The sequence below is a fragment of the Lepidochelys kempii genome, chromosome 17 (assembly GCF_965140265.1).
Source record: "Lepidochelys kempii isolate rLepKem1 chromosome 17, rLepKem1.hap2, whole genome shotgun sequence".
NCBI classification, from domain to species: domain Eukaryota; kingdom Metazoa; phylum Chordata; order Testudines; family Cheloniidae; genus Lepidochelys; species Lepidochelys kempii.
The window spans coordinates 25,062,001-25,080,200 of NC_133272.1; the positions used below are offsets into that span (position 1 = coordinate 25,062,001).

Genomic DNA, 18,200 nt, shown 5'->3' on the forward strand with positions numbered 1-18,200 from the left:
TTCGCGGCCACACACTGTAATGTTAATACTAGATGCCTTCCACTCCCAGCTTCCCTCTATAGGAAAGGAGGTAGAAAGGGCTAACAGCCTCACAAAGATATTACAAACCTGAACTACATGGACTTATATGCAATTCCCATGGAGCGGGAAAAATCAGTCAATGCTACAGATGCCAAGGAGTTGCTTTGTCACTCGCTCCTCGAGACAGCCTAGGAAGACCTGCAGTAACGCCTGATGCCGTTAGATGCTGAGAAAACATGCATCACTGGGATGAACTAGTTAAATTGCTAAAAGCAAAATTATATTCAGGGTAGCTCCCTGGCTCTCTGTGGATGGCCCCCCTATTAATTCAATAGAAGCATTTGAACTACAATAACACACTCGATCTTACTCAATATGAATGCAAATTACTAAAGAGAAACTGGCTTCACACCATGTGACTGTGGCCAACAATTTTATGTTTACAAATATCAGTGGTCTCTGCAGCATTTACAAGGGGATGAGCCGAGGGGAGGGGAAGGGGTCACATTTCTTATTGCATTAGGATGCTACCAGGCTGCAGCAGAATCACAGAGAATTGTCGAGGGGAGAACAGTGACCTCTAAGTACCATGCCCCACCCAGCACACAGGCAAGCAGATTTTAGATGCAAAGCCTCCAGTAAACTCAGCTTCTTCCCTTGATGTCTCTGTTTCTCCTCCCTTCTTGTCATTTCATTTTGAATCACCCACAGTGCCAAAACTCCTGCCAGGGATCTGCCCCTTCGCACTGTAAGGGGCCCAGGCAGCCCCCAGCCCTCTTGCTCCCTCTGGGCTCTTGTTTGAAGCGTTTGCACCAGATGACAGCGTCTGTGTTCCCAGCTGTACCCTCACCCGCTGCTGCCAGGCCACCATTTGCTGCTGAAATCGTGATTCTGAATGAGTCTAACAAACAAAGTTAAACTCTCCCCACTTCCCCCGATAACAGTGAGTCCTTCGTCCTAGCTGGCCACATGTTGCTCTCACCATATGAAGAATGCCAGCAGCACAGCAGTCACAGCACTGCACCACAACAGGGAAGATGGAGCTTCCATTCTGAATCGGGGCTTTCACTCGCTTAGAATCGGCCCACTGATTTACCTTTCACTACAATCACATGACACTGGGCAACAGGACACACTGCACCACCCCGGGATAAGAGGAAACATTCAAAGAGAGCCAAGAGGGGCCCCGCGACAGCGAGAGAACTGATGGAAGGAGCACAGGGCACTTTGGACTGCAGGCAAGTAGGCTGCTAGCTCAGTTGGTTAGTGATCATTCCTCATGCACCAACGCAGACCCTCTGGGAGGTGGGGATCCAGTGATAAGGTGCAGACAGGCTCTGGTGAAAGGGGATTCAATCATTGGAAATATCAACTGCTGAGCAACTGGCAACTCGTACAGTGACTTGCCTAGCAGAGGAGCCTGTGGTCATGGCACATTCTGGTACCGATGATTTAGGAAGCTGTAAGAGTGAGGTCCTGGAAGCTCAGGTTAGATCGCTAGCAGAGGGCCTAGGTCCAGGGCTTCTTCAGTAGCTTACTCTGAAATGCTGCTTGCACCCCATGCAATACCAGCTAGGCAGGGGAACGTCAGAGTCTGAGTACAGAAAGTAGAAGGTGACATAAAGGGAAAGGATTTAAGTTTCGTAGACACTGGGGAACTTTGGGGAGAGGTTGCGGCTGTTCAGGAATGGGCACAGAGAACTGACTGGGTTTATTTGAACTAAGAACAGGAGGAAAAGCTGCCAGGTGCTGCAAGGCACTCAGGTGACACAAGGCACTCAGGTGACATCTCCGTCCCTGTTAGGGGGGTCAGTCACACATGAGTCTCTTGGCATCCAGTGAAGGACAAGAGAGAAGTGCCGGACGAGTGGAGAAACAGGAAGAGCTCATGGAGCAACAAGCCAGAAAAGTAACAGGATAGCTGAATAAGGACAGGCCCATAACCAAGAGTAAACTTGTGACTAGACACCAGTGTGAGAAGCTTGAAAGCCAAACCAGGTGCAGGAGACCACCTGGCAACAGAAGAGGAGCGTGCCAGAAACCTCACTACTGAAATAGAGTGAAATGACAACAAGAACAAAAATCGATAAGGTCCTGAAATCCCTGGCTACAAATGATGCATGAAGGACAGATTAGGTCAGAACAATGGGGGAGTAGTAACATACCTAAAAGACTCCACAACGCCCAGTGAAACAACTTGAAAGTCTTAGAGCTGATCCCAGGGTCACCTGCGCTGTGTTACCAGAGTTATCTGTCCCTATGCTGCATAGAGAGTATAAGGTGTTTGAGCTTATTTACCGGGTTTGGTGCTTTATTACCTTTTATTTCAGCTCTGTCAGATCCTGTCATCCCTGTTATTTCCTTTCCTTTTTACTACAGAGAATGGGCTTTGGATTAGCTTCCCCTCACAGGAGTCCTGGGGTGGCGGTAATGGGACATTACTAGAGGGCACCACAGGGGCTCCACAGGCCTGATTCAAAGCTCACTACATTTAGTGAAAAGACTCCCATTGACATCAGTGGGTTTTGGCTCAGACCCCACGATCAGAGGCACTGGGGAAGGACACCAAACCTTTGTGCTAGCAGTAGGAGCCAAGCGTTCCTGCTCTGACCATCCTCCCTGACACTCAGGCCTTTCCTTTTCATTGACTTTGGATTTTCAGAAACGGTACTGTCTAGAAAATGAGTCCATGTTTCATGAGTTAACAAGGATAGAGAAAGGGCAGAGACTCCACGCCGCCCCACCCCATTTAGTCAACGTCAGAGCAGTCCAATCAGTAGAAGAGAGTGTACAATTCACAGCTCCCAGGTCTGGGGTAAAAATAAGAAGGAAAGAAAGTGTTCCAATACCAGACACAAACAAACAATGTATGGTCCAGACAAAGCGACTATCAAACCAAGTCACTCTGGAGAAGCAACAAAAGCTTCTTAAAATGACCATGCCAGCAAAGAATGTGACATTCCCCTGCCCTGACTAATGCGGCACCCTTATCATCATCACAGCAAATCCTAAAGGGATGTGCTCTCCTTGCAAATCAAGCACCATCCACCTCAATCTCTGGCAAGGTGCTTATGGTGCAATAGTGATTGTACACTTTATGTCCATCATTGGGAAGCTCGTCATACCACCAAAACGTTTTAGCACCCATGTGATCGCTGGCCATGTAGCAGCATTCCTTGGTACACACACTTCGGAATTTGTTGGTCTTCTGGTCTTATAATATATCCACACCAAAAAAGCCATTGAAATCAAACTGGTGCTGACTGAGGCAGTTGCTGGGTTTGGCTTTAAATATTCTCATTTCTCATCTTGTCCTGCCACTTGATATGGAGGAGCTGACAGAGACTATGAAAACTGAAAATGTCAGTCCAGTGTTCTTCAGCCTCTCTTGCCACCAACGGTTCACTTCCATACAGCACAGCGGGTATAACTGTGGGCCTATAGCGCCACAACTTGGGCTCAAGCTTGATGTCACAATGTCCCCACAGACTCTGAAGGGCCCAAAACGTGGCAGCTGCTGCTGCTATAGAGCATCCACATCTTTCGAGCATCCTCCAGGAATGTTTTTCCTGCTGGCAGTTTAATACTTGTCAGGTAATGACATGTTTCTACACACGCACCCAAGAATGATCCAGTTCAGCTGTTTGGCTCTATAGCCAAAGTATTGCTAACTTCTGTCACCAGTGCTTTGATAATGATCCATTAGATGCATCACATCAAAGCTCCCTCTGTGGGCAGAAGTAACATGGGGAGGAGTGGAAGAATGCCTAGCTTTTAAGAAACCAGTGAAGACTCAACTCAGTGTGGAAACAATCAGATCTAATGGCACAAGATGAAGCTACTTCGGAATATTCATTCCTGCAGTCATCTGAACATCCCAGTAACATGAACAAACAGATTGAGTGCTCTGATCTTCATACTGAGAGGAAAGATGAGACGAGACAGCATACAAAATCTCCCATCCAAGGCCTGGACTATATCATCAAGGCAAATACAGACCAAAATGTGAACCATTAATAAGGTAGGATGGAAGAACCCTGAAAAAGGAATTATTGCTATAGGGCAGCAGGAGACAACCTGGAAAATGTGAACATAAACAAACCAACCAGTCCTCATGTATCAAGGAAATTAGCTATGGAATGTAACTCACCATCTCTGTGACATCACAGATAACTTGGGAGATACCAGATGACTAGATGGAGACAAATCATTTGCCAAGAAGGAGAAAAGAGTGATCTGGGCTGAGCCCACCGTGCAAACCTAACTTCATCTGTAGATCAGCACTGTAATATTCAGTGAGACACCTGTTCACTGACACCTAGAGGGGAATGGAACCACAAGCAACGGGCAGCACAGGAAGTCTATAAGGAATAAATCTTGCCAGACAGCCCTGACAGCTTCGTTTGACAAAATCACAAAATCACTAGATGAAAAGAAGACAGAGCAGAGACTATATTTTGATTTCTGTTAAGCATTTGATCTTTCTTAGAGAATCTTAATTGACACTAATTCAAACTGGCTTGGAGAGGAATCCACGTGTGCACTGCAACTGACTACAAGATTGTAAGAGATAAAGGATAAAAAATTGCAGTGCTGGGAGAAAGAGCAGTTTAGTGGGGCACTGCAAGAGTTCAGCATCCAGACAGGCCTCATCTAACAACTTCATTTGGGATCTGCAAGAGACAGTAAACAACACATTCATGAAACTGGCAGGTAACGCCAGCCTGGGAGCCATTGCAAACACTAATCAGGACAGAGAGAGGCCAAGAGAGGTTAGAAACATGGGCAAGAAAAAATAAAGTGAGATTTCACTTAATAAAACTGGAGAATAACAATAGGGAATATAGCTGGTCTGTTGGCCCAGGGAGGCTTCTCGCTTAGTGCCGGAGGCCTTGGGTTCAAATCCTAGTGAAGCCCTGGATATGGAAATAAAATAATGGAAAGGATATTGAACCTCATGCTTCCACATTTAAAACACTCTCTATTAGAAAGGTAGATGGTCCCACATCTACTACTGTGTGGTTCTTACTCCTTGCTCTGAAACACCTGGGGCTGGCCACTACCTAAGGCATGCTTCAGGTCCAGATGAACCTCGGATCTGATCCAGTCTGGCCATTCCTATATTCCTAAAATGATCGAGAGCACCCGTTGGAGAGAAGTCTGGAGAGTAATGTCGACAGAGCCCTAGAGGTGACAGTGGAGAGCAAATTAGACTGGGGTTTGCAATGGAATATGGAGACAAAGCAGGCCAGTGGAGATTTGGAACAGATGCGCCATGTAATCAAGCAAGAGAGAGTCACTCTATAGCTGTGGTCCAGCCACATCTGAAGTAATGAGTCCTGGTCACCACATGGACAAATCAGAAGGCATCCAGAAAAGGTGTGAGGGTCTTGATTTGTGAGGAGAGATTAAAACAGCTAAACATGCACATCCTCAGGGCGAAGGGAACTTGAGACACACAACACTCTCGAGATAAATGACAGAGAACACCAAGGAGGGAAAGGAGCAATTCCCTTTGGCACACAAGGGACTAACTCAGAGCAATGGGATGGAAAGAGAAAAGGGAAAATATGGGCTGAGTATCCAGAGAAGGGTCTGGAGGCTGAGCTGGATCTGGCTGTAGGATTGGCTCCCCAGGGAAGAGACTGGAGTCTTTCAATGCACTAGTAAATATGCTGGAAGGAGCACTGCTGCCTTGGCCTAGTGTGATATACTGGATGGGGGAACAGGGGGGAGTTAATAGGAAGTTTCCATCTTTAGCTTCTATTTATGATGATTCAAGGAAGACCAGGCAACAATTGATATCCCTGTCAAATACACTGCAGATGCAGACTGTGACAGACTGAGGACTGACAATTGATTTCCATTTTCCCATTTAGCCAGAATCTTGAAATGTCCTGTACATTCCCGTATGATGGTCTGCTAAGTCACAGAGGAAAATCATCCTAACCTGACCTGTGATCTATCCACCAAAGGTCAGACTTTATGATGAGATTTCAATGGCTCAAGTGTCCTTTTGAGTTACAGTCTTGAAATCTGATTGGTTGATTCATTGTGAGCCACTGATCATAGAACAGAAATTGAAATCAACGACATCTATCCCAGGTCACTGAAAGATCAGTCCAACAAGTTACAAAGATTGTATGAATTTTTCCGGCGAGATGGCCGTGTCAGGTAGAATTAAAGACAGCTGCTCCATTACTGGATTTTAGCCTACTAAATTGTGAGATACATTGCAGGAGCCAGCATCAACAGCCAGACCCACCCCGAGTGGAGCAGCTCTCAGCTGGCGGTATAATAATTCTAGTGGGCTGGATTGGTCACTGAGCCAGTGAAGGGGCCTCCAGGAGCCTTCTAAAAACAGCTGTCAATCACACTGAAAATGAAGCTTTAAGGACTTGTTCCTGCTCTCAGACGCATGCAAAGTAGCTGATTATGTATGGCACAGAGCAACAAATTCTCACTTATTGAAAGGCAGGATCAAGCCTTTACAATTAAACAGCAAATTATATGGGAATATGCTAATTGGAAGGTCATTTCTTTCTGAATAATCTCTAGCTCACAGCCACCCGCTATACAGGATCATTGCAGTGTTTTCCCTTAATTTCTCATTAATCCCCATTGCCTGTAATTCAGTGGTTTCAAGATCACACACACAGAATCACAAAGAATATCAGAGTTGGAAGGGACCTCAGGAGGTCATCTAGTCCAACCCCCTGCTCAAAGCAGGACCAACCCTCAATTTTTTCCCCAGATCCCTAAATGGTCCCCTCAAGGATTGAACTCACAACCTTGGGTTTAGCAAGCCAGTGTTCAAACCACTGAGCTATCCGTCCCCGAACTTTGTTAAGGCCATTTTGTTTGTTTGCCTGATGAATGAACATAGAAACGCCTCTGAGCTGTCTCCCTCCAGTGCTGCTTTAGCCAAAAGAACATGGCCATGTGCAGAAACATCCTGCCTCAGAAATGAGGGCTGCAGGAGTCTGGAAATCACAGCAAGAAGCATGTCCCGCTGCTAGTGCATGTGTGCACACCACATTGCTCCTCCACTCTCCAGGCAGGGCTCAAACAAAGGCAGCCAGCAGCAGGAGCAGAAACACACCATCTGCTGGTCAATTTTTTTCTTATCTGTCTATCTTAGGTACTTCTATGGTCCCATCACCATAGCATCTGAGTACCTCACTCTTTCACGTATTTACCTGAACAACTCCCCTGGGAGGTAGAGAGGTGCTATTACCCCATTGTACAGATGGGAAACGGAGGCATAGAAAGGCTAGGTGACTTGCCCAAAGACACACAGGAAGTCTGTGGCACATCAGGGAATTGAACCGAGGTGTCTCAAGTCCTAGGCTAGTACCCTAACCGGCGGACGAACATTCCTCCTATCCCACACACATCCACAGCCCTAACAAACCATCTCCCCTCCTGGATTTGCCCTATGCTTAGCTCATTAGCTGGGATTCTTCAGACTATTTAAGCCTGCTAGTTTTTTTTATTTTGCACGCCCCGTATAAGAAAATCCCAGTGTGACTATGGAGTGACAGGTATCCGGTTTCACAGTGTCTTGAATGTTCTCTCAACACTGGTATGCAGAAGGTCAGATTATGATCACAGGGGTCCCTCCGGGCCTGCAGATCCATCGAGCCCCATTTCAGCAGTTCTGGAGTAACCACCCATCTGCAGCAGCCTAACCAAAAAAAGATTAGTTGGTGATGAAATTCCTCATGCTTAGTCTCCATGCAGGAAGTTATATCCAAACTGCTGTTTGGTTTTTTTCTCTCCAAGAATGAGACTAATTGAGTTACCAGGCACAGCATGTTGTGGGGAGGAGAAGAAAGGAGACAGAGATAATTACGTTCCCACTATGCTTGTTTCCAGCAAGAATGCAGCACTCTTGGGATGAGTCTGGGTTATGCGGGAGGTCAGACTAGAGGATGTGAATGGGCCCTTCTGACCATAGCACTTCTGAAAAGGTAGAATATGTAATAAACCAGAATTCATGGGCACCATATGGTCAGAATGTCTCCAGGTCAAAATGCAGAGACATTATGCTGTCTTGGCAGCAGAAAGCACGAGGGACAATAACTGCACTGACTGCTGGTGCTGCTTTGTAGCGATACACAAAATAGAAGTGGGGTCCTCACGCCAGACCTTCAAGGAAGGCTTCAAGCTGCATATCTATTGCAAATGTTGCCTTCATTGAATACGAGTGATAAGTGACTTCCTTCTGTGAAAGCATAAAGGAACGGATCTCTGCTTATGGAGACAATGGCTAGGGTTCTAGTGGAAGACCTCGCTCTTTTATGCCCCTTTGAAAATCCCAGCCTAAAAGCTCAAGGGCACAGGTTCAGCTTAGGAGTGGTGAGCAGGTTTTAGGAGGTTGCAGCCACCCTCCTTCTCTTTACAAGCAGACAAGAACACAGTCGCAGTCCCCAAATTCTCTTCTGTTTTTAACATGGGGTCACAGCATGCAAAAGGTTGAGACCCACAGCTCAGGAGAGGCCTCAGAAAGCGACTGGAAGAAAAACTTCATATAAATATGTAAATAGGAATCAACAGGAAAGAGAAACAATACTTTCTTTCTAGTAAAGGCAAAGATACTATGCCTACAAGCACAAACTAAACCAAAGATCTCATCAAAAAGCAGGGCAAGGCCAGGAGACCTGGCCTAAGCTCAACCCAAAACCATGTTCTGTGATACATCTAAACCAAAACACAAAGACTGAGACTATGGTTACACTAGCACTTTTGTCAGTAAAACTTTGGTCTGTTGGGGTGTGGAAAAAACCACGCCCCCGACTAACGTGTCACCAACAAAAGTGCCGGTGTGGATACCACTATGTTGGCAGGAGACCCTCTCCTGCCGACACAGCTACTGCTGCTCATTGGGGGTGATTTAACAGATGCGCCACTGTAAGGTCTGTAGTGTAGACAGCCTTAATGACAGATGGCGTGGGATGAGCTGCCCATCTTCTCCTCCTGTAATCACAGGAAAAGCAGGTGCAATACACACCCTAATTAGTATTATTTTCTTTTTACTGACGATCCCTGCTTAATGCTTATGAGGAAGGTACAAAATAATGAAACCCAACCACCCAATATAACACTCAATTGAAACTTGTGCCTGGAGATGTGATAACAAAGTTTAAATATATGTTGCAACAATGAATTTAATCAATAGTGTTCTGTAAAAGTGAGAGCTCCATGCCACACATGGACCTGGAGGTCTCTAAGACATTGACTGGCCTCCGGGTGGCTACAGTTGCTGACGTACAAACAACTAAACATACCCTTAAAGGTTCAAACCTGCTATGGAATAGAAATGAGGAACACATTCCAACAGGCATGTAGACACTCTGCCAACACAACTATACTACCATGCTAATTGCAACTGACAGTAAAACTCCGTCCTCCCCAGATGAAAATGGAGGGTCCTTTGCACGTCCAGTGTATGGAGAAGGGCACCAATGGGAAGGATGTATGGATAAATACCCAGAGGATAACCGATGCATTAAGCGGAAGGAAATCAATGGTGAGTCCAAAGCACCAACTAATCCTGATGAAATGTGGCCTGAAGCTGAGCCGTCCAACCAAACACTAGACGGCCATGGATTTATTATTGACTCAAAATATGTTTCACTTTCATGAAGGTCGCCTCTGTCTGAAAATTCACGCCTACTTGAGTGACAAGCAGGTGCCAGGATTATCAGTCAAAGAGAACAGCAGAGAAAACAATTTCTCTCTCATTCCCATTCATTTTAGTTTGTCCATTTCACAACACTTTGCGTCCAATCATTTTCAGTTTCCCCTGCAAAGACAGAGGCTCCCTTGCTGAAAAAACTCTAATGAACATAATCAAGGAGCAAAAACACTTAGGAATATGTTTTGCAAAATGATTTCTTAAAAAAATGTCAGGACATTCTGTAAAGGGGCTCGATCAGAATTAGGCATTTCCAAACAAAATCCCAGCTGACAGTATCCATTTTTAAAATCTAGCCACAGGATCTGACTCAATAACCTCCCAGCAGGGAATTCCAGGGTTCCCAGCTCTCAAGGTGCTTGGGATGGGGGGAAGCATTTGCATGCCCCCTCCCTGCTGAAAGGCTGCAGTAGATACCAGTGTAACTAAGGCTATGTTTTAGTCACGGGCATTTTTAGTAAAAGTCATGGACAGGTCATGGGCAGTAAACAAAAATTCACAGCCCGTGACCTGTCCATGCCTTGTACTATATAGTTCTAACTAAATCTTGGGTGCTCTGGTAGGGGGTGAGGGGGTGGACAGCCCAGGGGGGTGCGGGTGCTTTGGAGGGGTGGCCCAGGACCCCCACTGGTGCTGGGGGGTGGAAGGGCCGGGTGGCAGCGCATGGCCCAGGACCCCCACTGCTGCTGGGGGGAAGGAGTTTGGTGGGGCCGGCAGGCTCCCTACCTGGCTCGGCATGGCTCCCCGGAAGTGGCGACAAGTCCCTCAGCTCCTAGGCGGAGGCGTGGCCAGGAGGCTTCGCACGCTGCCTCCACCCCGAGCGCCAGCTCTGCAGATCCCACTGGCTGGGAACCAGGGCCAATGGGAGCTGTGGGGGCAGCATCTCTGGGCAGAGGAAGCGCGCAGAGCCGCCTGGATGCACCTCCACCTTGGAGCCGAGGGAGGGACATGTCCCCGCTTCCAGGGAGCCCCCGAAGGTAAACACTGTCTGGAGCCCTCACCCCTCCCTGAGCCCCAACCCCTGCCCCAGCCCTGAGTCCCCTCCCACACCCAAACTCCTGCTGCCACTTGGACTCAGTGCCCAAGACTGCCCGAGCTTCTCAGGCGGCCCCCAGGCCAGCCGCACTGGCCGCTGCAGACGTCTTGGAGGTTCCCGAAAGTCACGGAATCCGTGACTTCCATGGCAGACTCACAGCCTTGAGCATAACCCACACCTGCTTGGTGTAGCACTCTGTCCTACTCTAGAACAGCAATTTTCAAAGTTGGTGTCACAAGCCAGTACTGGGTCATGGCATATAAGGCCACTGGGTCGCTCTTGTAGGCACAGCCGACCGGGACATTACAATTCCCGTTGGCAGTGCTGCTCAGCTAAGGCAGGCTTGTGCCTACATGTTCTGACACCGCGCTGCACCCCAGAAGTGGCCAGCAGTGGTCTGGCTTCTAGGCAGTGGGGACACGGGGCTCTGCGCACTGCCCCTGCCCCGAGCATCGGCTCTGCACTCCCATTGGCTGGTTCCCAGCCAATAGGAGTGGGGGGGGCAGTGTCTGCAGGTGAAAGCTGCACGGAGCTGCTTGCGTGCCTCCACCGAGGAGTTGGACCTACTACTGGCTACTTCAGGGAAGCCTGCCTCTGCACCCCAGCTGTGCTGATGACCGGGAGCCACTGGAGGTAAGTCCATGCCCCAACCCCGCATCCCAATCCCCAGCCCTGAGCCCCCACAAACCCGGAACCCCTTCCTGTACCCCAAACTCCTCATCCCTGGCCCCACCCCAAAGCCTGCACCCCCAGCCCAGAGCCCTGACCACCTCCTGCACCCCAATCCCCTGCCCCAGCCCAGACCCCTCCCACACCCTGACCCCTCATTTCCGGCCCCACCCTGCAGCCCTCACCCCCGCACCCCAACCCTCTGCCCCAGACCTGAGTCCCCCCCACACCCCAAAACCCTCATCCCCGGCTCCATTGGGTTGTGGGCATCAACAATTTTCTTCAACTGGGTCCACAGAGAAAAAGTTTGAAAACCACTGACCTAGGGGCACCTAGCCCAGATAAAGATTGATGAGTCAGCTATAGCCTTAGCTAAAACCCATGTGGCTTTTAGCCCATGCAGTAGAGACTCAGATACTAAGTTGCAAAGGTCCCAGGTTTGATCCTACCCAAAGGCGACCAGGGCCTGTTGGCGTTACACCATCATGGCCCTCCAGCTGGCAGAGACTTTCAGGGGCACCTCAGCAGCACATGTCCTCTGAACAGGTGCTTCTGGGCCACTTCCCAACTCATTGACATGAAACCCCCCCACCCCCCAATTTTGCTTCCTTGGCCCCCTACTCTTCAGGGTACTCACGGCTCTTCATGGATTCCAAAACCAGAAGGGACGACTGGGATCATCCAGTCTGATCTCCTGTATCGCACAGGCCAGAGAACTGCCCCCAGTAATTCCTAGAGCAGATCTGTTAAAAAAAACATCCAATCTCCATTTCAGAATGGCCAGTGATAGAGAATCCATCACAACCCTTCGTAAATTGCTCCAGTGGTTAATTACTCTCATTGTTAAACATTTACACCTTATTTCTAACCTGACTTTGTCTAGCTTCAACTAACTTTCTGATTGCTCAGCTCTAGCAAGAAGAATGAAAACCTTTTTCAAGCCCCACAAATCTCGTGAGCCCCAGCAGGGTGCAGGACGCCCTGTGCAAGATGCACGATTAGAGGCTGCTGGTTAAAAACTGTCTCAGAGGCACAGGAAGCATTCAGACTGCTTCAACACATGGGGCCTGTCTGGAGTCATCCATGCAGCTCTCAATTATCTACTTGTGTGTGGAGATGGGCCTCTTGGTCCAGCATTAATCTCAAATGCAACAAATAATCATCTGTTAGCCCTGGTCTACGCTACGGGGTTAGGTTGAATTTAGCCGCGTTAGGTCGATTTAAAAATTACTGCGTCCACACAACCAACCCCGTTCCGTCGATCTAAAGGGCTCTTAAAATCGACTTTTGTATTCCTCCCCGGTGAGGGGAGTAGCACTAAAATTGACCTTCCTGGGTCGAATTTGGGGTAGTGCGGACGCAAATCGACGGTATTGGCCTCTGGGAACTATCCCAGAGTGCTCCATTGTGACCACTCTGGACAGCACTTTGAACTCCGATGCACTAGCCAGGTACACAGGAAAAGCCCCGGGAATTTCTGAATTTCATTTCCTGTTTGGTCAGCATGGGGGACTCAGCAGCACAGGTGACCATGTCGTCCCCCCAGAACTGCAAACGAGCTCCAGTGTGGACCGAAAGGGAGACACTGGATCTGACTGCTGTACGGGGAGATGCATCTGTGCAAGCCGAACTCCAATCAAAAAGAAGAAATGCAAATATATATGCCAAAATCTCACAGTGCATGTTGGAGAGGCTACATCAGGGACACACAGCAGTGCTGCATGAAAGTTAAGGAGCTCAGGCGAGCCTAATAAAAAACAAAGGAGGCAAACAGTCGCTCCGGGTCAGAGCCCCATACATGCCACTTCTATGATCAGCTGCATGGCATTCGGGGGGGGGGGAGGGGGACCCTACCACTATCCCACCACTGTCCGCGGACACCTGCAAGGGGGGAGTCTCACACAACAGGGAGGAGGATTTTGTGGATGAGGAAGAGGAGGAGGAGAATGCGCAGCAGGCAAGCAGTGAATCCGTTCTCCCTGGCAGCCAGGACCTTTTCAGCACCTTGGAGCCAATACCCACCCAAGGCAGGATCCCCAACCCTGAAGCCAGAGAAGGCACTTCTGGTGAGTGCACATTTGTAACTACGGTACAGGATTTAAAAGCAATAGTGTTTAATGTTTGATTTGCCCTGAAGAATTGGGATGCATTCGCGGCCAGTTCAGCTACTGGAAAAGTCTGTTCACATGTCTGGGGATGGAGCGGGAATCCTCCAGGGACATCTCCATGAAGTTCTCCTAGAGGTACTCTGAAAGCCTTTGCAGAGGGCTTCTGTGGTGGGCCGCCTTATTTCATCCTCCAAGGTAGGACACTTTACCACGCCAAGCCAGTAGCAAGTATTCTGGAATCACTGCAGCACAAAGCATGGCAGTGAATGGTCCTGGGTTTTGGTCGCATTCAAGTAACATTCGGTCTATATCTTTCTGTGTCAGCCTCAGGAAAGTGATATTATTCATGGTCATCTGGTTGAAATAGGGGAATTTTTGTAAAGGACAGTAAAAGGACCCCGTTCATGCTGGGCTGTTTGTGCTTGGCTAAAAGGGACCATCCTGGAGAATAGCTGCACGGTGGGGGGAGGGGAGAAGGGATCATCCCAGAGAACAGCCACACAGAGGGGTGGGGGAAGGTGTGTGCTGCACATCCACCCGAAAATCGCAGCCCCTCCTTTTAAACATGAAACCCAACCCATTGCTTGCTCTGGGAAAGGAGGGTGCTGCAATTTGAAACCATTCCCACATGTTATGAAGGCAGAAGAAGCCAACCCCGCTTACCAAAATGCTTACCATGGCTGCCTGGAAACCAAATTCTGTTGCCCAGCCGTGTGTGTGTGATGTGCCATCATACTGGCAGGCGCGCAATATAAAAGGCAAAATGTTCCAACGATCGTCAGGAGCAGTAAGAAGGAACTGAGCAGGCGGCAGGTCAGCAAGGACATATATAGGGGTCTCCGCAGCCGACCCGACGGGTACCACTAGGGAAAAGCTTCCGGCGGTGGTGCATGCAGCCTTTTGGAATGCACATGAGCAGAAACAATATTCCCCACCACTCAATGCTGCTTTCCTGGGCAAACAGCACCATTGTCACCAGCAATTTGTGTAGCTCCAGATAAGACGAGAGTCTGTTCTAATAGTAGAAAATCTCACCAGTGCTGATGTGGAGGCCGGGCAAAGGTAGACGTGAGGAGATGTCAGATCCACAGCCTTTGTTATCAGAATAAAGCAGTGCACACAAAATGTATCACATCCACTGGGGAGGCCTCTTCCTGTTCAGCTCTCCTCTCTGCTAAACAGCCACAATTATTCCATGGTAATCAGATATGGGCCAGGCACCAGCTGAATGGACGGGGAGGCGCATGTAACAACCTTACATCAGGACTGAATCTCCTCTCTCACTGATACCCAGAGATTCCTGCTCCCCAAAGAGCCCAGGTGCTGACTCCTGCAGCCAAAGCACTAGTAAACCTGCTTTCTTTAGGGGAGATCAGAGGGAGCTGGGCAGCCACCCCACAATAGCACAAAGGCAGGTTTATTTATGGGAGAGGAGCCCCCAACCACCAATTTCACCAGCTTTGGGAAATTTAGGGCTGCAGTTAAACGCCTGGCTTTCTCACTGAAATTCCTGCCAGCTTGTCGAAGATGCATGTGCATGTGTTTGCTGAGTAAGTATCCGAGTGTGTGTTTGCTGGGAGAGCAGTGTGAGAGCCTGAGCGAGTGCCTGATTGGCTGGTAGCCTGCAGGGGGCGGGCATTGGAGCTGTCTGTTTGTTGGTTTCAGGGAAGGCTGGCTGTTTAAAAATAGCCAGAGCTTCGCGAACCAGCTGAGCAGCGGGGAACAGCAGAGCAGCACACAGCAGGAGTTTGCCTGGGAGTTCGCCTGGAGTGAGCCCAGTGAGGCTTACATCTTGCCAACTTCTCTGAGGAAGCTCATAGTAGGAAGGTGATATGGAAAGGGGGGGTTCAGCTGTTGTGACCTGCGCTGGATGTGCCATGTTTGTCTTTCTTCCACAGGACAGAAGCGACTTTGTCTGTACAAAGTGCAAGCTGGTCTCCATATTGGAAGAGAAGATTGAAGGTCTGGAGCAACAGATAACGACCCTGCATTGCATACGAGAAACGGAGGATTTTCTGGACAAAAGTCAGGATATGCTTCTACGGGCACAAAGCTCTAAAGATTTAGAGCAGGTTGCACAGCGGAGCCAAGAGGCCAGTAAAGAAGCTTGGCAACATGTGACCGCCAGAAGAAGAAGGGGGAATGTCCGGGTTCCAGCAACGCGGACACAGGTAACTAACCGCTTTCATGTTCTCTCCACAGGTACCTTTGCGGAGAGTGGACCAGATGATATGTTTGGGGGGAGAAAGCAGAAGGCGACTCCGCTGGTTGGAAGACATGACATGCACTGTCCTGAGATGGGGGGTTCCACGACCACCACTCCCAAGAGGAGAAGGCGGCTGGTGGTGGTCGGGAACTCTCTCCTCCGGGGGACTGAGTCATCTATCTGCCACCCTGACCGGGAAAACCGAGAAATCTGCTGCTTGCCAGGGGCTAAGATTCGCGATGTGACGGAGAGACTGCCGAGACTCATCAAGCCCTCGGATCGCTACCCCTTCTTGCTTCTCCACGTGGGCACCAATGATACTGCCAAGAATGACCTTGAACGGATCACTGCGGACTACGTGGCTCTGGGAAGAAGGATAAAGGAGTTTGAGGCGCAAGTGGTCTTTTCGTCCATCCTCCCCGTGGAAGGAAAAGGCCGGGGCAGGGACCGTCGAATCGTGGCAGTCAACGAATGGCTATGCAGGTGGTGTTGGAGACAAGGCTTTGGATTCTTTGACCATGGGATGGTGTTCCATGAAGGAGGAGTGCTGGGCAGAGACGGGCTCCAACTTACGAAGAGAGGGAAGAGCATCTTTGCGAGCAGGCTGGCTAACCTAGTAAGGAGGGCTTTAAACTAGGTTCACCGGGGGAAGGAGACCAAAGCCCTGAGGTAAGTGGGAAAGCGGGATACCGGGAGGAAGCACAGGCAGGAACGTCTGAGGGGAGAGCTCCTGCCTCATACTGAGAATGAGGGGTGATCAACAGGTTATCTCAAATGCTTATATACGAATGCACAAAGCCTTGGAAACAGGCAGGGAGAACTGGAGGTCCTGGTGATGTCAAGGAATTATGACATGACTGGAATAACAGAGACTTGGTGGGATAACTCACATGACTGGAGTACTGTCACGGATGGTTATAAACTGTTCAGGAAGGACAGGCAGGGCAGAAAAGGTGGGGGAGTAGCACTGTATGTAAGGGAGCAGTATGACTGCTCAGAGCTCCGGTACGAAACTGCAGAAAACCCTGAGTGTCTCTGGATTAAGTTTAGAAGTGTGAGCAACAAGAGTGATTTAGTGGTGGGAGTCTGCTATAGACCACCGGACCAGGGGGATGAGGTGGATGAGGCTTTCTTTCGGCAACTCGCAGAAGCTACTAGATCGCACGCCCTGGTTCTCATAGGTGACTTTAATTTTCCTGATATCTGCTGGGAGAGCAATACAGCAGTGCATAGACAATCCAGGAAGTTTTTGGAAAGCGTAAGGGACAATTTCCTGGGGAAAGTGCTAGACGAGCCAACTAGGGGGGGAGCTTTTCTTGACCTGCTGCTCACAAACCGGGAAGAATTAATGGGGGAAGCAAAAGTGGACGGGAATCTGGGAGGCAGTGACCATGAGTTGGTTGAGTTCAGGATCCTGACACAGGGAAGAAAGGTAAGCAGCAGGATACGGACCCTGGACTTCAGAAAAGCAGACTTCGACTCCCTCAGGGAACGGATGGCCAGGATCCCCTGGGGGACTAACATGAAGGGGAAAGGAGTCCAGGAGAGCTGGCTGTATTTCAAGGAATCCCTGTTGAGGTTACAGGGACAAACCATCCCGATGAGTCGAAAGAATAGTAAATATGGCAGGCGACCAACTTGGCTTAACGGTGAAATCCTAGCGGATCTTAAACATAAAAAAGAAGCTTACAAGAAGTGGAAGGTTGGACATATGACCAGCGAAGAGTATAAAAATATTGCTCGGGCATGTAGGAATGAAATCAGAAGGGCCAAATCGCACCTGGAGCTGCAGCTAGCAAGAGATGTCAAGAGTAACAAGAAGAGTTTCCTCAGGTATGTTGGCAACAAGAAGAAAGCCAAGGAAAGTGTGGGCCCCTTAATGAATGAGGGAGGCAACCTAGTGACAGAGGATGTGGAAAAAGCTAATGTGCTCAATGCTTTTTTTGCCTCTATCTTCACTAACAAGGACAGCTCCCAGACTGCTGCGCAGGGCATCACAACATGGGGAGTAGATGGCCAGCCCTCTGTGGAGAAAGAGGTGGTTAGGGACTATTTAGAAAAGCTGGACGTGCACAAGTACATGGGGCTGGACGAGTTGCATCCGAGAGTGCTAAAGGAACTGGCAGCTGTGATTGCAGAGCCATTGGCCGTTATCTTTGAAAACACGTAGCGAATGGGGGAAGTCCCAGATGACTGGAAAAAGGGTAATGTAGTGCCCATCTTTTAAAAAGGGAAGAAGGAGGATCCTGGGAACTACAGGCCAGTCAGCCTCACTTCAGTCCCTGGAAAAATCATGGAGCAGGTCCTCAAGGAATCAATCCTGAAGCACTTACATGAGAGGAAAGTGATCAGGAACAGTCAGCATGGATTCACCAAGGGAAGGTCATGCCTGACTAATCTAATCGCCTTCTATGATGAGATTACTGGTTCTGTGGATGAAGGGAAAGCAGTGGACGTGGT

General features: G+C 49.0%; 1 protein-coding gene across 7 annotated transcripts in view; it reads right to left on the reverse strand.

Annotated features, from left to right (window-relative positions):
• Nucleotides 1-18,200, reverse strand: part of STX1A (syntaxin 1A) — a 338,787-nt gene that overhangs the window by 197,527 nt on the left and 123,060 nt on the right. The window contains exon 2 of one of the 7 annotated variants that reach the window (XM_073315465.1): nucleotides 12,064-12,169. The exons of the other annotated variants lie outside the window; for them this stretch is intronic. Within the exon in view, the coding sequence (XP_073171566.1) occupies nucleotides 12,064-12,073 (10 nt within the window). The 5' untranslated portion in view covers nucleotides 12,074-12,169. The remainder of the gene's footprint in view (nucleotides 1-12,063; nucleotides 12,170-18,200) is intronic. 7 annotated transcript variants of the gene reach the window in all.